A 24,853-nucleotide genomic window follows, 5' to 3' on the forward strand; every position below is an offset into this window, starting at 1 on the left:
TCTTCTCATACTATAATATTCCGCAGAATGTTTCAGTACCAAATGGGTTCAGGACACAACAACATCATACCCACTACAGGAAAATTTAATGGTTTTCTCCTTGGAAAATACCAAATTTCAAAATCCTACACACTAGTTCATTTTCATTTCCTCTTTACCACAATTCATTATCATATCTAAAAGAAGCTCTTGGCTGAAGCCTTATACTGTCTGCAGCATGTTACTTTCTTTGCAAATTTACTTTCAGGAAACATGATAAAGAAAAGCAACATACTCCACAGGCATCCCAAGTAAAACATTATAAATTCATATTCTCTCCTGCACTAATTTAAATGGGAAGCAAGGAAGAAAAGGGAAAGCCCTTACGGTTCTCAGATGAAACTTCGCTGCTTTCATCCACCTCCACACACCGTGTCATAGTCAGAAAAACACTCCAAACAGATACTTCTGTCACTTTGCTAAACCAAAGAAGCTGCTACCATTGCCAGCAATATGTTCACACTACTTCCTGAGGTCTGTGTTCTAATAATCAGACTTTTAACAATTACATACTTTTTTAAAAGATCCTTTTTCTGAACCAACCTCAGCACCAAAACATTGGTCTCTGCTTCAAGGTTCCCCATCTTAACTGAAGAGGAATGAAAAACCAAATGCCTTCAAGTCCTGAAGGAGTTGCTTCTCGCTGTGTTCAAAGTTGAAGAAAAGAGTGAGCTTTTTCTTCCACTGCCCTGTTTGGTTTCTGCCTTTAGAATTCAAAGATGTGTTTCATTCCTGGGTACCTAACAGGCTGAGATTTACATGTGAGAAAACATCCCCCAGGTTATTACCAAGGAGACAAAAATTGCTCCCACCCAGTTTAGCTGCCTTTCAGGAAAGAGACTGGAAAAATGGGAACAAGGGAGGGGAAGGAGATTCTATCTGAAGTTGAGGACAAGTAACACAGGTGAATCCAAAGTAATGGAGGCAAATATAAAAAAGAATATTATTTATTATTTTCTTTATTAATACTCACATGTAACCTTTGCTTTTTACACAAAAGTCGACTTTAGAAGAATGCCTCCTCGGCTTATCATGCCCAATGGGGCTTTTTCTTTCTGGACCACTTCCCCTTTCTCCACCCCCACCCCCACATCCAAATTACTCTTACATGTTCACAGATACCACGAAAATTTTGTAAACAAGATTTGGGTTACTGGGACTTGATTTCATGAACATCCCACTTCAAAATGGAAGGCAGGTGGAGGACAGGGTAAGAAATAGGAGAAAGAGGACAAGAGAAGGCAAAGGAGAGGAGAAGAGGGGCACCCGGACAGAACGTTCAAGTCTTGCCTTTTCTGAGGGGTGTATGTGTGTATTTTGTGGCTGTTCCTTGAAATGCACTGACTCAAAACACTGACAGCAAGTGTCTGTGTGATTATTTATACATCTATAATAGAATATGTGGGCTTCCTCCGTTTGAGTCTGGACTGTGTTTGTTTAAACACACTACAATCCTCTTTATAGGTATCATCACAGGGCATCAGGTCTCCTGGGAACCCCTTTCAGAGACGGGGCTTCCGAAGCAGGGTCTTGCTGAGGTCTTTGACCTCTTCAGGGCTGTTGACCCGCTCATAGCCCAGGACGGCCATGGGCTGGTAGCAAAACTCCTCCACCTGTTTTATCTGCTGGAAGGTGAGGGCGGTCCGCCAGGCATTGGCGGCCTGCGTGGCATTGCGTGCAGATACCACGAAAGGTTTGGAGGAGGAGCCCGAGCCACTGGTCATGTTCAGGGCAAACTGCTCCATTTCAGGGCTCACCAACAGTCCCACAAAATCGTACACTCTCCGTAGTGTCTTGACGGGGTCTCCCACCAGGTCCTCGTACCGCACCACCAGGTAGTGGCCCTGCAGCCAGTCAGGGGGCTGGAGGGCCGTCTGCAGCGTCTTAGCCATACTATTGCAGATGACCTCCATAGCGCCCAGAGCGTGGTAGTCCGCGGGGCCGCCCACGCCCTCCTTCTTGGCGCCAAGTTTGTGGCCCGCCGCCTCCAGGAAGGGCATGCGGTGAGCTCGCGGGTCTCGGCTGCGCACCACCTGTAGGCTCTCACGGATGAGGCCATGGCGCGAGCGGATCCGTGAGCTCGCCACTGCGCGGGGATCACGCACCAGGTGGATGACCTTGAGGTCCAGGGCCGGGTCTCGCAGCAGTGGCGCCAACACCGCCACGTCGAAGACGCGCACACCCTTTATGACTAGTGTGCGGTACTTGCGGCACTCCTCCTCGAAACGCGCCAGGCGCTGCGGCGGGCACTTCTTGCACACGCGGTCGTCCACCAACCCCACAACCTCCTTGCGGTAGGCGGGGCAGAGTGGTGAGGAGCACACCACCTTGTTGGTGGCTGCGCCGAAGATGCCCAGCGTGGTGAGGTTGCGCCCCCCGCTGCCCGCGGGGCTATACAGTTGGAAGACAGAGAGGTCGCAGCGGTATAGAGCGCTCAGCATGTCCCGCGCTGCCCCCTGCAGGGAAACGGCGTCCCCCGGATACAGTTTTTGCCATACATGCCACACTGGCTCGTAGAGAAAGAACACCTCGGGATTCTGATTGAATAGCTCGCCGAAGAACGACGAGCCAGAGCGCCACGTGGTGAACACGTACACCAGTTGCCGCTTGTCCCCGACGCTCCCGGTGCCCCGAGTGCCATTGCCTGGAGGGGCCACAAACCCCGCCATCCCTGCCGCGGCTGCAGGAGCCGCCCCGACGGCGGCAGCAGGAGGGCGGTAGGGAGTGCGGAGGTCCAAACGGGCATGAGCACGGGGCGGCGCGGCCGGAGGAGGGCCCGGGCGCCCCCAGCTGCCTCCAGCTGCCCCTGCTGCGGCACCCAACGGCCCGTCGGGGTTGCACTGCTGCAGCGGCTCCTTGTGCCACTTGTAGTCCAGGAGGTTGAGCATGGTGAGCACCAGCAGCAGTGCATAGCCCGCGCACAACACCAGCGCCTTCCTACGGAACACCTTCATTCCGAGAGGGGACGCGGGCCAGCGGCGTCCTGGGCGCCGGGGCCACTGCGGGAGCAGGGCACGCGGCGCGGCTGCAGGCGCAGCGTGGAGCAGCCGAGGGAGCGCGCCCGGGGGCAGAGCTCGCGGCGGGCTGCGGCTCATCACAGGCACAATCCGGGCCGGCGGCGCGGCGGAGGCAGCCCTGCAGCCCGGGAAGGGTGCAACGCAGCGGGCTGGCTGCTGGCGCCGGGACTCGGGCCGCGACTCCGAGGCGGGTGCGGCGGCTGGTCCCCAGCGCCCAAGGCTGGCTCTCCCATGGCAGCGGCTCCGGGAAGGACCTGCGAGGGGAAGCGGAGTGAGCGGATGCGCCCCAATCTCCCTCCCAGCCTTCTCCTCCTAAGTAACGCCCACCCTCGGTTCTGCCCGGTTCCTCCACTTACCTGCAGCCGAAGGCGCGTCCAGGAGCGGCCCCGGATCACCGCCCGGCGGACTGTCCGGATGTCACTGGTTCCTCGATTTCGCTCCCTCTCGCTTCCGCTGGGGGTCCCCGCACCTTCGAGGGGACGGAGGAGTCCGCCGACTTATCCCTGGGCAGAGTTTCCGGGCAGCGGGCGCCCTGCCGCTCGGGAAGAAAAACTTTCACCCGGCTCGGAGCCCCGCTCAGCGCTCCAGCGAACCCGGAGCGTCCCGGCTCCAGCGACGTCTCCTCTGCTCTCTCGGGACCGCAGCTTCCTGCCTCGCTCAGGGGAATGAAGCCGGCTGGGGGCGATGGCTGGGGACTGCTTATATGGGACTCAGCTCCCGGCATAGCGGCGCAGCCCTTCTCGCTTTCGGCCTCCGTGCGGCGAATTTTCCCACCTCTCTGGCAGCGGTGGATGGGGCACAGCGCGACCCCACAGCGGCGGCGGCAGCTGCTTCCATCACCGGGAGGATGCCAGGGCGGGCAGCGCAGTCAACCCCCGCCGCTCCGCAGCCTCCGACTGGCCCAAAGGACCCTGAACACACAGCGCTAGGCAAGAAAACCCAGGTGGGCAGCACTGCCCGACCCGACCCGCCCCCGGTACCAGCCGGTTCTAGCTAACGAGATCTCTAAGCAAAGAAAGACCCCGCCGCAGCCGCCGCCGCCGCGCGAAAGCGGCGCCCGGGAGGATGCTGCTACCCGACTCCCCCTACGCCGGGCGACCGCAACGCGCTCGGGCCAGCCTCTGCGCGGCTACTGCCAGCCGGCGCCCGGTTGGTGCGCGCCGCCGTCTGTCGCCGCGGCTCCTCCCCTCCGCCGCGCGGCCCACCCCCTTCGCCGGCCCCGCCCCCGCCCCCAATGCCGCGCCAGCTCCCACAGCCGCCGCCTCGGGGATGAAAATGTGACCCGCTTTACCGCGATGCGCTGGGGCTGCAGTCCACGGGTCCGAAGACGTAGCTCTCTGCGTGCAAAGCGCCGGGATGCGAACGCGGGATTTGGAGCGCGTCGGGGCCGAGAGCTGCCAGAGGCTTGAATTCTGCGTGCAGCTGCCGGACTCGGCCTCATGTTTTTGCTCTCAGAAAGAGTTGGTGATAAAGTTTGGGCAGAAATCCCGTCGGCCGTCCGCTCCTTGCTTCCCTCAGGGCCGACACTGCCAGCCTCTCCGGGCACTGAGGACACCCCCCGCGCCCTGGAGCAGTGGGAGAACGCGGAGCGCCGTCCTCTGGCTTCCGACACCCTGCCAGCCCTCTCTAGCGGGTCTGTGGCTGCTCCTTCTTGAAGGAAGTAATAAATCTTTCTGACCTTGGGGGTCAGAGGAGACGCTTCAGTTTTCCGGAGGGGCATGCGGGTGGGGCCGTCTTTCCGCTTTACTGGACCTCTGGCCGGGGCTGCTCTTGTTTCATTGTGCCCCACGCTGATGCTCTCCGCATTTCCGCTCGCGGTGCTGCGTCCACTGTGATTGACGTCCTCTGGAATTGGGGTGATGGGGGAGGGGAACGCCCCATTCCAATTTGTAGTAAAATACTTGTCCCGCTTCTTGGTTTTGTAGATGAGATCAAAGAACTTGACCCCAAAGGAAACACCGTTGTTGAAAGAAAATCATTTTTCAGTTGCTTTGGGTTTAAGTACTTTTGTTTAAGGTTATGAGGAAAAGCTCTCTCTCCCCGCAACTCCCTCCCTCCCCAAGAACACTAAGCCGTAGCCTCAACTTCATCTGTAGAATGGGGACAGTTGTAACAGCCTCCGGAGATTGAACGGTGGTTGAGTCATCAGAGCGCGCACACGGAAGATTAGACCTGAGTTCAGGCCTCCAAGTGCCGAAATCGCTGCGGGGCCTCAGGCTCAGCACCCTCGGATAAACAGAACGCTCGCTGATCTGGAGGAGTTTTGTTGCCTCATGTCCCAACAGAATTTTTAGAAGTTTATCAAAGTTACTGCACAATTATCTTTGTAGCATTTTGGGCAGACTTTTCAGAGGACGGTTCCAACATTAAAATATTGCTGTTTGAGCCATTATTCTTCTGTGAGTCTTACAGAATTCCCTGAGTACAAAGACGAAAAGTCACTTAACTCGCTTTCCATGGGTTTTTAACACTCCTTTTATGGATTTAGTTTCAGGGGAGAAAAATGTTCAAAGAACTTGATTTATCCTTGTTTTCCAGAAAAACCCATAATGTCATGAGTACAGTTCAGCTAATTTTTTCTCCTGGGGAGGGGGGTTGGGACAGGGACAGTAGAGCTCAAATTTTATATCCAGCTTTCTCAAATAATGTAACGTTGCCTCTGGGAGTGGGTCGAGACAGGCAAGAATCCCTGTTAACAGATGAAGGTGGCAGAGTTCAATTGAACGACTCCCCATCTTTTCCTTTTCTGGATCCCCTAGCCTCCTCTTCGCCTGCTCTCTCAAATGCCCATGCCCCTTGTTCACTCACCACTTTTCCCACGAAAACTAAAGTTACACTGGTGCATGAAAAGACTGATGGGAGAGAGAGGGATTTGGGGAGGAAAGTAATTCTCAATTTTAATATTCAACATGCTTCCAAGAAAAATAATTTCTAGTATTTTTCATTTAGTTTCTGGCTTTGTGCTTACCCAGGAAAAGACTGAATTGCATTAGTCGATGTAGGGACCCTTTTTACAAAGTTGTTTGCATAGAAATTCTGTTGCAATTTTGTAACACTTTACTGGTGTTGGCAAAATAGTAAATCCATTTGCCAAGTGCCCCCACAGTGAGTGCTCAGCTGGCATACATTTACAGGTTCTGGCATCTCCACCCTCTCCTTGCTTGCAAATATTTTCCCATTTTGCATGGTGTCATGATTAATTCTGAAGTTTGTTATAGCTAATGATATCTGAAAACTTCATAATGCTTTCTTTCCCGCATTTGTTTGGAAAATCCTTTCATTTTAATCTACTTATTTTAGCATAGTAATGATCCAGACATATAATACGTCACATAATAATGTCACTTGCTCAAGAGCCAGTCATGCCACAGGGCTAGCCTTGATTTCGGCTCACTGGTTTCGTTTGTCACAACTCCATCTCCCCCAGGAGCTCCTTCAGTCTCTGTCTTCTCTGCTGTCTGTTATGTTCTATTGGAAACTTGCTGTGGCTTTTTCTTAATCCTGGACAAATAGGGGGCCTAACCTTCTGGGGTGCTGTAGGCCCAGTACCCAGACTGTGGAAAATTACAGAGATCTTCAAGGATCTTCTTCCAAATGTTTGCCCCTGGGCACCAAGATAGATTCACTCCCTCATAGTTTGAACAAATATGCATTTTCAGTAGAACTTGAGATTATAGATTCAGGTTACTCATAATCCTTAATTTAAGATATGCTGCCATTGTTAGTCCAAGGGTGGCCCTTTTAAATGTCCTATGTGTTCATATAATGAATATGCATGAACCCATTACACAGCCCAAAAACCTCCAAGAGTAACCGCTCTACTTAGTTTGGAAACTTAGATGAGATGACAAAGTTCTAAGAGGAAGAAAAAAAACTTGCTTTAACAATCTCAAAAAGAAAGAAGACTACTTATGGCCGAGCACGGTGGCTCACGCCTGTAATCCCAACACTTTGGGAGGCTGAGGTGGGCATGTCACTTGAGCCCAGGAGCTTGAGACCAGCCTGGGCAACATGGCAAAACCCCATCTCTACAAAAACTACAAAAAAAGTAGCCGAGTGTGGCAGTGCATACCTGTAGTCCCAGCAACTCAGGAGACTGAGATGGGAGAATCACCTCACCCCAGGAGGTCAAGGTTGCAATGAGCCATAATGGTGCCACTGCACTCCAACCTGGACAACAGAGTGAGACCCAGTCTCAAAAAAAAAAAGGAAAGAAAAGAAAAAGGTTGGGCACGGTCGCTCACGCCTGTAATCCCAGCACTTTTGGGAGGCCGAGGTGGGCAGATCACCTGAGGTCAGGAGTTTGAGACCAGCCTGAAACCCCGTCTCTGCTAAAAATACAAAAATTAGCCTGGCATGGTGGTATGCACCTGTAGTCCCAGCCACTCGGGAGGCTGAGGCAGGAGAATCGCTTGAACCCGGGAGGCAGAGGTTGCAGTGAGCCAAGATCACGCCACTGCACTCCAGCCTAGGCAACAGAATGAGGCTCTGTCTCCAAAAAAAAAGAAGAAGAAGAAGAAGAAGAAAAACAGTACTTATAAATTATAACCACACTATTACCAGAGGGATTTAAAGGAGGGTTCCACCAAACCTTCAAGAACTAGATTGTTTCAGTCTCATCTCTATCAGAAAAGAGAACAAGAGGGCATATTTCCCCCAACTCATTCAAAGGGGATAACAACTACAGAGGGATTTCAGAGAAGAAATTTGGTCCTGTTCTGATTAATATATACATAAAACTCTTAAATAAAATATCAGCAAAACAAATCCAGTCAAGTGGGGAAGAAAGGACAATAAACTAGAACCAATTTGGGCTTATCCCAGGAATATGTGGTAAGTACTATAGAGGAAATAAAATATTAATATTAATGATTGAGAGTGACTGGAAGCAGCTATTTTTAAATTGGGAAAGTGAGGTTTGCAAAGAGAGGGGTGACCTTTGCAAAGAATGAAGACACATCCAGATGAAAACTGAGGGATGAGAATTGCATGCAGACGATACTGCAAGTGCAGAAGCCTTGAGTAGGGATGAGGTCTAGCCCAGTGAATGCAATTATGCTGTCTACCTGATTGGGGTATACCTGGTTTACAAAACCTGAAGGGGTTTCCTTAACATAGACTTTAAAAAGCAACTTGTTGAGAAACACAGATTGGGCACAGTGGCCCACTCCTGTAATCCCAGCACTTCGGGAGACCAAGGCAGTAGGATCACTTGAGTCCAGGAGTTTGAGACCAGCCTGGGCAACATAGTGAGACCTGCCCCCCAATACCCTCCCACTACCCCTTACCCCCATCTCCACAAAAAAACTAAAAATTAGCTGGGCATAGTGGTACAGGTCTGTAGTCCTAGGTACTCTGGAGGCTGAGGTGGGAGGCTCACTTCAGCCCATGAGTTCAAGGCTGAAGTGAGCTATGTTGGTGCCAGTGCACTCCAGCCTGAGTGATAGAGCAAAACTCTGTCTCAAAAAAAAAGAGGAAGAGGCGGTGGCAGGGGACAGGAAGGGGGAATAAGAAAAAGAAGCAGCACAAAAAGGATGTTATGAGAGAAGGGCACACAGGTTTGCTTCTCTAAGAACATATGTAGCTAATTTCTAAATGTGTCACTCTGGTGTTGTCTGAGCACCACTCTCTCCTCAGACTCCACCTGGACTTCCTCAGCCTTTCTGCATCTTCACCTTTGAGACCTAGCCCAGCTATCTACTTCCTGGGTCTGACCCCAGCCTGGAAGGTTGGTAACAAAACCTGTGGCTTCTTCTTACAGTTTTTTCCTTCCAGATATTAGAGGACAGGAGCTAGCTAGCTGGACCAGTTATAGCTGGAGATGCTCCACCACCCCAGCTAGAACCACTGACTCCTCTAGCCCGCCAGCCATTGCTCTGTTCCCTGTTGTAGGCATCCTATTGGGTTATGCCTGACCCACATCCATTCTTCTTTTCTGTGGTAACAGTGTCTGAACCAACACACCCCATCATACGTGGATTTGGTGGGACCTTCAGCCAAATTGCTTCTTCCCTCCTCCCAAGGGGCAGGTACCTGACCCAAGCTCAACCAATTAGATGTTCTCTCCATGAAAGTTGCATTCATTCATTCACTCAGTCACTCATTCAGTCATGCTATATGTATTGAGCTGCCACCATGTGCCAGGCAATCTGAATCTTCAGCAGAGAGATTCATAAGAAGGAAAATGGTTGCTGCCCTCTCAGGCCAACAGCAGAGCCCTAAAGCAATGGCTCATTATCGCTCACAAGGGACCCTACCCTTTTTAAGACTATTGTTTGTTCTTTCTTTAAAGTCTGTGAGCTAACCCAAATCCTTGCCCAAACCCCTTTCTCCTCCTGCTTATGTTACCCACCATCCATTTCTGTTATTTACAATCAAAAATTTCTGGCTGGGTGCAGTGGCTCACGCCTGTAATCTCAGCACTTTGGGAGGCCAAGGCGGGTGGAACACTTGAGGTCAGGAGTTCAAGACCAGCCTGGTCAACACGATGAAACCCCCCCCTTCTCTGCTAAAAATACAAAAAAATTAGCCAGACATGGTGGCGTGTACCTGTAATCCCAGTTACTTGGGAGGCTGAGGCAGGAGAATCGCTTGAACCCGGGAGGCAGAAGTTACAGTGAGCCAAGATTGTGCCACTGTACACCAGCCTGGGTGACAGAGCAAGACTCTGTCTCAAAAAAAAAAAAAAATCTAATTGACAGGCTGGCTTGCTGCCTAATTACAGATCTGGTGTCATTCATGCTTTTGTCACTGTACCTTGTTCTCCATCTGTCCTTACAACAGGGCTTTCTCTTTGAATCCCCGCTTTTAAATTCTGGTTTTTAGAGAGCCAGCCATGCTAAGGAACTCCATCTCTGCCCCACATCAACATCAGTGGCCTCATCATTCACATCTTTCCTTGGACTTGATTGTCACCATCACTGGCTGGGCTGCTCCCTTGTGACCCCTGACAGCCGGGATTGCCTTTACAATAACGAGTATACTCTTCTCATTGGATTTACTTCCAAAACCACATCTCATTATCGTTATCATTATCTCCTGATTTCTGTCCCAAGGACTTTCTGGGTTCTTTTACTGTTATTTATTTATAGCCCCCTCTATCTTTTGTTTTTTAAGATAGTAGGTATGTGAGGTAGTTCACAAAGAAAAAAACAAAAAAAAAATTGATTAAAGGGAAAATAACATAAATCCAGGGGTATGGTCTGTGTAACAATTCATTCCATAAGGTTTTGCATTTGCTAGAGGTGAACAACAACAACAACAACAAAACAGCTTTGAGTTTCCCAGTAATCATAGTAAAAAATGAAAATTAGCTGGGCATGGTCACTTACACCTGTAATCCCAACATTTTGGGAGGCTAAGGCAAGCAGATCACTTGAGGTCAGGAATGCGAGACCAGCCTGGCCAACATGGTGAAACTCTGTCTCTACCAAAAAATACAAAAGTTAGACGTGGTGGTGCATGCCTATAACCCCAGCTACTCAGGAGGCTGAAATGGGAGAATCGCTTGAACCACTTGAGGTGAGAGGCAGAGGTTGCAGTGAGCCAAGATCTCACCACTGCACTCCAACCTGGATGCTGGAGTGAGACCCCCGTCTCAAAAAAAAAAAAAAAAAGAAAGAAAGAAAGAAAATGGGAAAATCGCTTAAGAGATTCACAGCTTTGCCTGACATAGGGACTCAAGAAAAAAGTCTTATCTTCCTTCAATAATGTGAGCTTCGCTCATGTTATTTCTTTATTCACTGCTTTATTCCCAATAAAGGGAATAGCACAGTGTCTGGTATATAAATGCTCAATACATATTTATTGACTGACTTACTTTGGCCCCTTATAAAAGAATTATGTGTTATAGAAAGTGGACTATGTCCTTCAATATATCTCTACAATAAAAACAACTGTAGAGTCAGCTAGGGATGTGCTGATTCTTATAAACAAAATCAGTGCAATCAAATGGCATAACATCAATGCTCAGTTCACCAAAGGCAATTTCGTGTGGACTACATCCACCACTCTGAAGGTCTGGCCTGCTGACTCATCTGAGCATGCTTTGCAAAGCTATTTTCATGCCAAAGTAAGTAGGGATGACTAGCTTCTAGGAAGAGGCTTCTTGGAGAAACTCCTGCAGAGAAGCAGGAGACTTAGTTTCTGTCACCTCTTTCCACAGCTCCCTGCCAAACCTTCCCAACAGCAGAAGAAGCTGCATCTTGTGCTGCCCTCAATAGAAAGTGGTCTTGGAGCATTTTGAAAATTATTTCAATTTTCCCCTGGGCTCTCCCCTCAGTTTCCCATGATTCATGAGTTATGAACCCACCAGATAGGATTGAAGTCGGCTCTGTCCAGTGTGCCTTGCTCTGACCACTGCCCCTCACCTCTGTGTGGAGCTCCAGCTTCATTCTTCCCTGGAACACGCCTGTTCTCTCCATGGGGGCCTGCCCCTGATGACTGGGTGCTTACAGGCCAGACCTCCTTGTACCCGCTCACAGAGATGGCCGTCCCATGTACTGTGGACATTCTGGGCTATTCTCCCACCTGGTCCTAATGGCTCAGGAGAGATAAGCCTTGCCGTATTTTGAAATACAACATTTGAAATCCTGGAGAAGCTTTGATACTGAGGTTTTAGTGGGTGATCACAAATGCTTTAAAAATAAGTAACCAGCCCAGGCTCAGTAGCTCACATCTGTAATCCCAGCACTTTGGGAGGCTGAGGCGGGCAGATCACCTGAGGTCAGGAGTTTGAGACCAGCCTGGCCAACATGGTGAAACCCCGTCTCTACTAAAAATACAAAAATTAGCCGGGTGTGGTGGCAGGCGCCTGTAATTCCCAGTTACTTGGGAGGCTGAGGCAGGAGAATCACTTGAACCCGGGAGGCGGAGGTTGCAGTGAACCGAGATCACGCCACTACACTCCAGCCTGGGTGATAGAGCAAGACTCCATCTCAAAAAAATAAAATAAAATACAATAAGTAACCAGTCACCAAAATCAACTGTCACGAGGAAGCAGAGAAAATGTCACATTAGTAGAAACTCCAAGAGACATTCATATGGCTCTGCAGTAATAGAATCTGGTTTAAAACAAATAAAGCAATGTCTACTGTGATAACCCCATGCCTTCAATGTCACTTCTACATCAGGTACTGCAGAATCTGATTTAAAGGGTTGCCAATTGGAAAATCTCTTTATTGACAGAAAAAATTAAGTTCCTTGAAATTCAGAAACAATATCGGCTCTGGTACAGAATTTGGAATCAACCCTAGATTTAATTCCCTACAGGTTTACTTTCCAGGGCTACGTTCTTGGAAAAGATGTGTAATTTCTTCAGGCCTCAGTTTTCCCCATCTGTAATACAGAGCTAATAGCTGTCTCATAGAATGGCTAGGAAAACCTGGAGAGAGCTCAGAAGTAAAGCATATGTCATGTCACAGCACTGACTAGTTATGAAATAATAATTCCTGCCCCAACTCCCAGGGAAAGCCCAGGGCTAAGAGCCTCTTTTTCCTGGGGAGGAGATAAAGCCGGTTAAAAGGAGAATTCAGGATCTACAAGAATCAGGATGCTATAGCACTTTCTTTACCCCTTTCTTGATAAGGACATTGGGGACTTGGTTTGGTGAAGTCCTTTGGCGGGGCAGGGAGGGTTGGGGTTTGTAAGGGAAGAAAGATGGAGAGGAGATTTCGATGATTAACAGAGAGGAAGGGGCCCTTCACAGCCAGTTCACCTGTGAGTTTCATTGGTCTTGACATCCACTTGGTCTTGCGTGCAAAGTGTGGTCAGTGGATCAGCTGAATTGGAGTCACCTGAGAGCTTGCTAGACCTGCAGAATCTTAGGGCCTAGACCTCCTGTGTCAGAATCTGCATTTTAACAAGACCTCTGAGTGATTGGTTCACATTCAAGTTTGGGAAGCATGGTAGCAGCCCCTATAGTATTTAATGTTGAGTAAACCTCCACAGTAAATAACTCAGTGTTGTCCATGTGGGTGAACTGAGACCCCCTACCTTTCTGTTGCATGAGATTATCAGGTGCATAGTAAAGGCTTCTTCTGGAGCAGCTGCTAACCCATGCAGTGCACTCGTGAAAATTAGAGAGCCAGGTCCAGAATGGCTGTTATTAAAAAGGCAAAAAAATAACAGATGCTGGTAAGGCTTCAGAGAAAAGGGAATGCTTATTGGTAGTGATGTAGGATTTTTCTTCTCGGTCACTTTGCAAGCCAGGGACTTCTGACCAGCAATACCCCTCCCAGGCCCCACTTGGCCACGCTGGCATGCCCCAGCTCACCTGTGTTAGAGCTTGTGCCCGCGTTGGGCCACTCCTGAGCTCTTGTACTGCACCCTATTTACACCTATCACCCGACAGGATTTGCAGGATAATTGCCCAGAACTAGAAGGCTGATCCAGATTTTTACATTACCCACCCTTTCTGTTTCTTCTGAGCTGCAGCTGGAGATCACTGGTTGGTTCACAGGAATAGGTAGAGTTAGTCTAAAATGTAGGCAAAATTTTAACTTATAAGACTAGAATTTAATAACAAGTATATACCTTTTAAAAAAAATAATTTTTCTCTCTCCAGTCGTCATTTTAGTTAAAAAAAAAAAAAAATGACAGGACTGAATTGTTTGCAAAATAAGCTTTAGTCTTATACTTGGCCTGATTATTTGCATCAAGCACAAGAAGAATAATTATTTTTCACATAGGCTTTTAAAGTTGGCTTTGATGGGGCTGGGCACGGTGGCTCACACCTGTAATCCCAGCACTTTGGGAGGCCGAGGCGGGTGGATCACCTGAGGTCAGGAGTTCAAGACCAGCCTGATCAACATGGTGAAACCCCATCTCTACTAAAATTACAAAAAAATGAGCTAGACACAGTGATGGGCACCTGTAATCCCAGCTACTTGGGAGGCTGAGGCAGGAGAATCACTTGAACCCGGGAGGCAGAGGTTGCAGTGAGCCAAGATCATACCACTGCACTCCAGCTTGGGCAACAGAGTAAGACTCTGTCTCAAAAAAAAAAAAAATGGCTTTGATGGAACTCTGTTCAGGAATCTCAGATAAGACCTTTTAAAGCTGAGCCCAGCCATGGGTTTGTACCCTCAAATACCTATGAGTTGGATAAATTCCTCTCTTTTTTTTTTTTTTTTTTGAGATGGAGTCTCACTCTGTTGCCCAGGCTAGAGTGTAGTGGTACAATCTCGACTCACTGCCCTCTCCGCCTCCCGAGTTCAAGCGATTCTCCTGCCTCAGTCTCCCGAGTAGCTGGGACTATAGGCACGTGCCGCCATGCCCAGCTAATTTTTTTTTATTTTTACTAGAGAAGGGATATCACCATTTGGGCCAGGCTGGTCTCAAACTCCTGGCCTCAAGTGATCCACCTACCTCGGCCTCCCAAAGTGCTGGGATTACAGGCATGAGCCACTGCACCCAGACTAAATTCCTGTCTTCTTGAGGTCCCAAGATAACATGGGGCTCCCGGGCCTGTTAGAAAGTGACATTCTTTCCTCACCACAGGTTAGGAACCTTGTATAGGAACTAGGTAGACAAGGTATGAGGCCGGTTTTCCCAAGGGGCTTTTATTGGCTCTGCAAGTCAAACTTGATTTTTTTAAGAGAAGCATGCCCTTTCCAGTCCAAGCCTTGATAAAACAACCAGTTTCTCCAATTGTATCCTGCTGCAAAACAAAATGGATTCTTATTGATTGCACTGATGCAAATAGCTATGTTGCCATAAGTTAAGAATACTCATAGTTTCCAAATTCTAGAGAAACCAGGCAGAGAGAAACAAATATGCCTCAAATTTTGTTCACAGGAGTTTATCTTACTCAATTGTTAAAAGCTGTAGATAGCTCAAAAGAAAAGTTTCCTTGGCTCTGAAAAACAAAACAAAGATCAGCAATGTTTTAAGCAGAAAAGTTTAAAAAGATTACTTCAGTTTTATGTTAGTTCAGTCCATTCAGTTAACTCTTGTTGGCTTGATATTCATGAACATTTCAGCTCTTCATGAGTCCTGTATGTTTTCCTCTATTCCAATGTTACAATATCCAAAGCTATCAGAAACCTGCTTTTGAGATCACCTGTCAAAGTCCTATAGCTGATTATAAACCATAGTTTGAAGAGGATCAAAACAAGGCAACAATTGTCTGTGAATGACAAAATGTCTTTGGGTAGTCACAGTCAAAAATATGACTGACAAAGGAATTTGCTTATTTCTATGGTTTATAATAATATAACCTTAATCATGATTGATAACATATACTCACATATTAGAATTTTAGAAATCCCATACAATTTTGGAACATATATTAATATTATTCACTGAAATATAACCTGAAGGTTAAACCTTATTTTTATTTGGGCAATCCCAAATAAATAAACATGTCAAATAATCCTGTTTACCTCTCTTTTGGATGCTCCAGGGGCCCTCTGTAGCATCCAAAAGTTAGGGATTAGAAAAGACCATTTTGAAGCTGAAATTTGATTTTGGGAAGCCTATCAAACACACTAAATGTTCAAAACACTTGATAGTATGAAATAAAATTCCAGGTTACCGCAAGTCATTTATTTAGCCAAAATGATGACTCAAGAATTTTTTAAAAGGCAAAAACCTTTCATTATCCTTTACTATTATATGAAAATCTTGTTCAAAAGAGAGAAAATCTGATGTCACCCTTGTGTTAGTCTGCTATTAACATCAACCACATTTTTTAATGAATTATAAATAATTATATCCAATCTTAACTAGTTTGGCCATGAGGTGAGATTCTTATAGACCTTTTATAACCCTTGATAAATTTTTGTTAAAGAGCAGATTAGTGCCTTAAGAAAATCTTGTTGTGCTTTTATTTCAATGCTCAATTTATGGAAAAACCATATAATATCCTTTTGAATTTAGTCAATATGTTCACAGAGTTTCTCTTACAAGATTAATTTTTACAAACTTTCCACAACTTGGTTAAGCCTTTAGCTTTATCTTATTTAATTTAAAACAATCTTGTAACCCTCTAAACTATGCAAAAATTTACATTTTCATGCCTTCTTATAATTTTTACTAAAAACATGTTTTACTTCTCTTACACACCTTGCATGTAAATCTATTTTCAGTAGTCTCAATTACATGTTATAATGGTAACTCTTGTCAATTTTTAATTTTAATATAAAACCTGGTAAGTTATTTTAATTATGTGCTAGGTATAGCTAAAGTCTGACACTTCCCAACATAGTCAGGGGCGTAGTTAACTCCATATGCCCCCAGGCCTTACCAAACTGTAAAGCAGGCAAGTTGAACAAATTTTCAAAAGCCAAAGAAACAGTTTATAACCTTAAAACATTTAGCAAACCTAGTGTCTGATCTGCATAATCTACACCATATATTTACATTTTGAAGACACTTGTTTTTTACCAATTATCTTTAAAGCTGTTTTTATTTCTCAAATATGAAAGTCACATGAACTAAAAAGGCATTACAGCTTTTATTTTGTTTCTTCAAAAAAATTGATCTAAGTGCTTATTTTTCTTTAGGCCAATGAATTAGAGCTCTTTTTTAATAAACATCACACATGCAACACATATATAATTACACAGGCAGACAGAAGAAGATCCAATAGTTGTAGGATTTTTTCATTTGCCCCAATCTCCTAATTGGATTAGTGGTTTCATGGTGGAGCCCTTAAAGAAACAGGGCTAGGAAAACATGCAGTTTCTAGGGCCTAATAAACAGGTATAGCTAGATGACAAAAACAGACTTTGAGAGGGATATATCTGCTTTTAATTCCTGGGGCTTCATGAGGAAAACAGAGGTCTTTTTTCCTAAACAGAGTCTGTGGTGCCTTCTCTGTTTTTCCCAAGGAGTCCCATGCTCTCAGAAGTTACCTTAGGGCCTCTTACGTGTGCATTGAGTGGCAAGACAAAATGGAGAAAAATAATTCAGTCAACTGAGGAGAAAAAAATGTTTTCCAGCAACACAAGATCCAATAAGAAGAAAAAAAAAAAACATGAAGATCTTTTAAATATACCTATAGCTTGGATATCTACTTTTAGTTAAGCTGGCTTTTAACTATAACATTCTTTAAGAAAATACTTTTAAATCCCTTTCTATCCAACTTTAGCCAAGTGGCCAATATTTCTGGCTTTTGAAGTTTACCAAAAGTAACCTCACAGGTGAAACCAACAAGCCTCAACTAAGGTTATGACTTAACTGCGAGCATACAAGGTATTTTCAAATAGGTGGTAAGCAGTTTTCACAAAATCTGAAATCTTTAAAGGTAGCTCAGAGAAAGGAAGATTTAAGAAAGGAAGTTAGAAGTTGTTCATGAAGGGGAGATATTAACCAGAAAGTACTCATTCCCATTGTAAAATGGCAGAGACCAAAAGAAAGTACTGCCACATGTTACAAGGTCAAGCTCCCAAGGATGTAAAACAAGATGGAGACCTCATCTAGTTTTTTTCAAAACTTTACAGTGATCTTTACCATTCCTTTACCAGTTTGCACAGGGAGAGAAAGGTCAGAAGTCCGACTTGTTAAAAAACCCTTTACCCTTTGCCAGCATGTCAGGCTTCTGGGTTCCCTTCCCTCAAGCTCAATTTTAAGCCAAGCAGTTTAAGATTTGGGGAAATCAGCTTTTCCCTGTTTGGGAATTGCATCTGAGGGGAGTGTACTGTGGTACAGGGACACAATTACCTATCCACAAAGAGAAGACAGAGGAAGAAAAGGAAAAAAAATAAAAGTGCTTTTTTGCAAAGGAGTCCCAGTGATTCAGGGGGCATTTGAGAGAAATACAGACTGAAGACGATTGCTTACCCATTTGAAAAGGAAGGGGAAACTGTTCCTTAGTTCCTTTCTCTTCCCAGCAAACACCCAGGGTATGTGAGGGAGAGAAAGAAAAGGCATCCCCCTTCTTTCTTCCATCCTTATATCCCGAGTCCTGGCAACCTCGTCAGGGTGCTGCCCATGGGTGCCAATGCAGCTTTCACTCATCTTAACAGGAGGCCCAGGTGGTGGGAATTATCTGCACTCACCCACTCACTACCTGTACCCCATACTGTCGGTAACCTTTGAGTTCCCCAGACCTCATTTATGCCATGGATACTAACATGACCTCTATCCATGAAATGGAGGGGGGTGCCTAATCAACAGGAATTAGTCATGCTCACCTGCACTGTTCCCCTTTACCTCCGTTGTTGTCTGCCTCTGGATCCCTCAGATCCAGCTTTTCTTTCTAGGGCTTCAACCTGAAGCTTGGAATTGGGTTTGGGACAAAAAGTTGTCTCAGGAGGGTGCATAGACTCATTAAGTTAGGGAATCCCATGAATTGGGTCCTGGCCTAGTAAGACACCTTTCAAAAGGTAAAAACCTCTCATATAGAAAATCCCCTGTATTTGCAGGGCTATGTGAAGTCCTGACATGGTGGAGAAAAGAAAAAAAAAAAACCTTAAGTGCAGCAGGGAAGATGCCTGGGGAAAAAAGCCTCTTGATCTATGAAAATGGGTTCCTTCAGCAGGGGAAAACTCTTAATCACCGTACCCTCCTTGCCAGGCAGGAACCACATTGTTCTGAATTGCATACCTGATGGCTGGGCCAAATGTTCATTCTACGTAGTAATATCTCTGCAATATGCAACACCCTTCACATTAGAAAAGAATAGGCACTGTGACAGCCCCCAGAAAAGAAGAAAAATACCATAGAAAAGACTGCTGGATTGGAACAAGGCCAACATTCCCAAACCCTGAGAGCAATGGGGTGGGAGGTTGGGGTCCTCTCCAGCACCCTGTCCTCTGTAGCTATGCCATTCATTCTTAATGGGCTCACCAGAGGTTCAGTACTTCGTCTGCCTTCAGAAAAAATGTCTGAGGACAAGAAGCCTCAGAAAAAAGTGAAGAGTCTAGGCTCACATTTACTCGCTCTTCAGGTACCCCAGACAAGCCCCCAAAATAATGTAGGATTTTTCTTCTTGGTCACTTTGCAAGCCAGGGACCTCCCACTTGGGCCCTATTTGGCCACTCTGGCATGCCCCAGCTCACCTGTGTTATAGTTTGTACCCATGTTCAGTGATTCCCAAGCTTTTGCACCACACCCAAGAAGAATGAGAATATGCTTGACATTGAAGGGTGAGGAGGGCAGATAATTTAATTTTATTTTATTTTATTTTATTTATTTATTTATTTATTTGAGATGGAGTCTCACACTGTTGCCCAGGCTGGAGTGCAGTGGCATAATCTCAGTTCACCACAACCTCTGCCTCCCAGGTTCAAGCGATTCTCCTGCCTCAGCCTCCCAAGTAGCTGGGATTACAAGCACCTGCCACGATGCCCAGCTAATTTTTTTGTATTTTTTTTTTTTTAGTAGAGAGGGTGTTTCACCATGTTGGCCAGGCTGGTCTTGAACTCCCGACCTCATGGTCTGCCCACCTCGGACTCCCAAAATGCTGGGATTACAGGCATGAGCCACCATGCCCAGCCAGCAGAGAATTTTGTTAAGTGATGAAACAGCTTTCAGCAAAGAGGGGATGCGGGGGTGGGCCCCTGACACAAAGGCAGGAAAGTCCCCTGTGTGGCTGGGTCTGAGGCCTTTTATGGACTCAGAATGGGAAGTATGTGCTGATTGATTTGTGAGTATGCGAAAAGAATGGTTAAAGTGAAGACACCACTCAAAGGTGGGCATGATTGTGTAGAACACCAATGAGGAAAGGGTAAGTATATGTAAAATAGGTGAAGGGTGAAGATCAACTAGAAGAAAGCATGCCAAATAAGGAGACAATTCTCAATCTGGTCCAAGGATTTAACTTGTAGCTTGGCTTTCAGGCTTTAAAATGCCTTTGGCTTGGAGGCAGCGTTTCACCGGAGACCCAACCGTCTCTGCCTAGGCATTTGACTGCCTCCTGCCATTCTCAGTGGGAGTGTAAATTAGCTCAGCCACTCTGGAAAGCAGCTTGGAGCTTTCTCGAGTAACTTGAAACAGAACTACCATTTGACCCAGCAATCCTATTACTTGGTATATATCCTAAGGAAAATAAACCATTCTACCAAAAAGACACATGCACTCATGTTTCATCAAAGCACTAAGCAAAGACAAGGAACCAACCTAGGAACCTATCAACAGTGGATTGGTTAAAGAAAATATGGTACATGTACACCATGGAACACTTCACAGCCATAAAAATAACACAATCATGTCTTTTTCAGCAATATGGAGGCAGCTGGAAGCCATTATCTTAAGTGAATTAATGTAAGAACAGAAAACCAAATACTGCATGCTCTCACAAGTGAAAGCTAAATACTGGGCACATATGGACATGAAGATGGCAACAGTAGGTCCTAGGGACTACTATGGCGGGAGAGAAAGAGGGAGACAAGGGTTGAAAAACTACCTATTGGTTACTAGGCTCACTACCTGGGTGATGGGATCATTCATACCCCAAAGCTCAGAATCACACAATGTACCCATGTAACAAACCTAAATGTACCCCCTGCATCTAAAATAAAACTTGAAATGAAAAAGGAATGGACTGGGCATGGTGGCTCACACCTCTAATCTCAACACTTTGCGAGGCCAAGTCAGGTGGATCACTTGAGGTCAAGAGTCTGAGACCAGCTTGGCCAACATGGTGAAACCCTGTCTCTACCAAAAATACAAAAAATTAGCCAGGTGTGGTGGCAGGCGCCTGTAGTCCCAGCTACTCAGGGGGCTGAGGTGGAAGAATCACTTGGACCTGGGAGGCGGAGGTTGTGGTGAGCTGAGATCACACCACTGCACTCCAGCCTGGGCAACAGAGTGAAATTCAATCTAAATAATAATAATAATAATGACATTATAATAACATAAAATAATAAATTACTTCATAATACTTCGACACAGAGAGAGAGATGTGTCTCCCTCCTCTCTCTTATGCAGCCCCTCACCAGGGTACACAGCCAGAGGGCAGATGCAGGATGGATTTCAGTGGCACTCACGGCACAACTGGATATTTGGTGCCATATATAACCTGTACAACTGTATGAGGGCCTATAAAAATAAGTTAAATAATGCTTCAAAATTCCCCAAAATTAGCCCATCACCTTAAACTTCCACATGTACCAAAAGCAACAGAAATAGCTGCTTTGCTTGCATTAACCAGAAAGAAAAAGAAATTATAGCCATAATTCATTACAGTAGCAACACACTGTGACACTGGCTCTCTATGAAGACAGACAAGCACTCTGGGCACGTCGTGAATCTTACAGTGCACATTGCCACACACACAAGCAAATTCTATTCTAGGCAAAATTATCTCTTATTCTTGTAACTTATAAACTCTTATGCAGAGACATAGAATTTTCCACAGGTGATCTCTGTGCTTGTGTGTGTAATTTCTATGGTGTATTGGTGAGTGAAGTGGAATGTACAATTTCATACAGATATCATTTGGCATCACAGGATAAAAAATTCCACAGGGGAAAACACTGAATAAAGAAAGTAGCTTTCAATCTAGTTGGTTTCATTCTGCGTCTTCTCAGTTCTATTATTAGTCTCTTTTCCCCTTTCATCTTCTATCACAGTTGCTGAGTTCTGATTTCCCAAAGTTTTTTGTTTTTTGTTTGTTTTGGAGACAGTCTTGCACTGTCACCCAGGCTGGACTGCAGTGGCATGATCCAGGCTCACTTGAACCTCCCGGGTTCAAGTGATTCTCCTGCCTTAGCCTCCTGAGTACCTGGGACTAGAGGTACGTGCCACCACGCCCAGCTCATTTTTGTATTTTTAGTAGAGATGAGGGTTCACCATGTTGGCCAGGCTGGTCTCGAACTCCTGACCTCAGGTGATCCGCCTGCCTCGGCCTCCCAAAGTGCTGGGATTTTAGGTGTGAGCCACCACACCCAGCCATATTACCGAAGTTTTATGTCAACTCTTTATACTTTGGCTGAGACCTTGCCTAGTTACACGCTGAAAAGTTAGATGCAATTTTGGTTCAAAATGTAACATCTCATTAGTTTTCAGATGATATATCTTCGTCCTTCTATAGGTTTCTCTTTTCTCAGTCACAAAATTACATGTAGTTCTACTTACTTCAAAGGAACAACCTTTCAGCTCAAGTACAGTTTCTGCCACATCCATTTCTAGAGCACAAAATGTTTTGTTGATTTCATGCACTGTTTCTTTGCTTTGCCTTGTTAGCTGTCAATTTTTATGCATTGATTTTATTGTTAGGACACAACTTATTATGCAGAAAAGTATCTTCTGCAAATCCATGCCCCAAAAAGCTGCTTTACTTGCATTAACCAGAAAGCAGCAGTTTTTGGAGACAATCTGCATTGTAATGCCACAGGTCAAATTCCATAAACAAATAACCTAAACGCCTAGCCTTTCTATGAAAATATGTTGTTTTCTTAATCTCCAGCCAATGTCTCATTTGTCATTTATTTCAGGATCTAATTGGCTCAATGAAATTTTTTGCAGCATAAATTAGGAATTTATTGTAGTGAGATACTGTTTTGATTTTTATGACAAGTACCTGGGTTCATCTAGATTTATTTTCCCATCATTATTTTGATGCTGGATATTTTGTTTCTTTTTTCCTCAGTATCTCATCTGCCTAGAACCAGGAGACTGGTGTGATTTTGACCTGTCATTGTAGTTAATCATTGTATATTCATTATAGTGAGCCATGCAAATGTACAGCCATTGCCACTGCCTGGACTCCGTGCCCAAAGAATGCAGATTTGATGTACGACATCATGGCACGTGGTGTTATGCTTGGCAGAACGGCAGCATCAAAGAAGCAAATAGTAGTTACTGATGACAGAAGGAAACACTATCCTGTTGGTGAAAATTAATTCTTCTCAGTTAATATGCATGGCACTGCTCTGGAAGCTTTTGGATCTCTGGCTTGTTTAGCTCTGTCCACAGTAATGTGGAAGCCACAACATCTTTACATATTTGGAGCATTTTTGCTGGTGTCACCAGATCACAGCTCTTGGGTATCCATTTCTCAAATGGTGCCCTTCTGCTAGAGTGCTGTGTTGGAGAGGAACCTAAGAGAGACGGTGGCAGTTGGTATGTTTTGGGTGAATGGCATTGTTTCTTAAACAGCTGGATTTGGCCAGCCATCATGGCCATCAGCTTGGTGTTTACGGCCTTTATGAAGCTCCCATTTCACTCAGGCAGGCAATCATTTACTTATGTTCTGCTGGAAACCCTTAGAAATACGTGCTCAATAGTTGCAGATGTGCCCACAGCTTTCCCATGGTCCCAGCCTGGGTCAGCAATCTTTTATATCCTTTTAAATAACCCACACTGTAATCCCCCAATAGAATATTATCCATCTGGTTATTTATGGCAAAGTGCTGAATATGCACTGTGTTTATTTGGGCTCACATTTAGTCTAATCTCATGGTTCCTCCTGATTCAAAGTCTTGATTTACCTACAAGACCTCCCACATCACTGATTCTTGCTGTCAAAGGAAGGCAGATAATGTCATCAGCTTGCATGGTTTACTTTCAAAGCAACTTGCAGATACTAGTCCTTATATCTCCCATGAGAGAAGGATGGAAATTTTAAGAAGACTGAACATGTGGTACTAATTTTGCCCATAAATAACTAGGTCCAGCAGAATTTTAGCATCTTTATTTCAGTGTCTCCCAAGGACTACTTAATGCCTAAACACTGCTCATACAGAGAACCTGAACAGAGAACAAAGAAAAGAAGATCTCCTCTCTATCCTCCCACATCCAGTCATTCTCCTCCCCACTTCTCCCACAGAAATGCCACCTAGTTGGTAGCAAATAAGCAGGTGAGTCTCATGGGCAACATGAGAGATACATAAACATGGCAAATAAGATACATAAACAACTGAGATACATAAACTGACCCAGCCCAGTGGTACTGCAAGCCAGTGACAGCAAAAGGAATGCCGAGTCCACACTCAGGAGCTTCTTTCTGCCCTCGCGTTCTGTGTTTATTCTCCAGAGTCACACTCTCTTTCAAGTGGTCCAAAGACCTTCTTAAAGTGAAATTTAAACACTCCCCGTCCTCCCATAAATCATCATGTCCAAGGCTGGGTACTGGGAGCCTGTTGGAAACACCCTCCAGCTGATTCTGGTACACACTTAAGTTGAGGAACCATGGTCCGTGGCAGCAGCACACACCTTGACTCAGCTTTTCATGGTCTTTTCCCCCATTTGGAAAGTCCCTTGGTCCCATGCCAATCTCCACCCAAAGAAAGCCTCCTCCAGGGAGACTTACAGAATTACTACAGGAAAAAGCAGGAGCTAATGCCCAGAGCTCCTTCCAGAACTCACGTTTCAACCACTGAGTTAGCTGATATTATAGAGATGCATGTGCTTGTCTTATTTCCTTTTATACGGGTTCCTAAACCTCATTCATTCCTCTACCACTTTTACTCTCTTTCACCATAAGCAGACTGCACTTGTCCTATTGTTTAGTATTTTCTTTCATCTGACTCACTCTGTTCAAGACCTAATTTATGTTTATCTTAAATAAAAATCATATACCACCACAGTTAATTGAAACCATTTCGTGTTCCAGAAATGAAAAGTAACCAAAAAATGAAAAAGTTATAAAATTCTAGTTTGATTATGGCCTATAAAAGGCTTAGACATGTTCCTTGTTTTATTTTTTTAAAGGAGGGGGAGATTAGCTTTTAGAAAGCATTAAAGACAGAATACCCCAAACTAAAATTGAAAATCATTTCTCATTCTCCCAAAAATTACCTCATGAGTAAGTAGTAGGGTTCCTAGTCTTTAAGAAACCCTGTCCCAGATATTTAAAGTTTCTCACAGACAAGGGTAGTGCATTACGGGAGCTATTCTGATTCAAAGGT

At 45.5% G+C, this 24,853-nt stretch overlaps 1 protein-coding gene across 1 annotated transcript; it reads right to left on the bottom strand.

Moving 5' to 3' along the window:
• Positions 1-972: 972 nt before the first annotated feature.
• On the bottom strand, positions 973-4,612 carry CHST2 (carbohydrate sulfotransferase 2). The gene is made up of 2 exons (XM_033212403.1): positions 3,413-4,612; positions 973-3,310 (listed from the first exon to the last, which is right to left on the bottom strand). Exon 2 carries the CDS (start codon positions 3,132-3,134, stop codon positions 1,542-1,544), a length of 1,593 nt encoding a protein of 530 aa, XP_033068294.1. The 5' UTR covers positions 3,135-3,310; positions 3,413-4,612; the 3' UTR covers positions 973-1,541.
• Between the last annotated feature and the right edge of the window lie 20,241 nt (positions 4,613-24,853).

The sequence above is a fragment of the Trachypithecus francoisi genome, unplaced genomic scaffold, assembly GCF_009764315.1.
Source record: "Trachypithecus francoisi isolate TF-2019V2 unplaced genomic scaffold, Tfra_2.0 Lachesis_group0, whole genome shotgun sequence".
Classification (NCBI taxonomy): Eukaryota; Metazoa; Chordata; class Mammalia; order Primates; family Cercopithecidae; genus Trachypithecus; species Trachypithecus francoisi.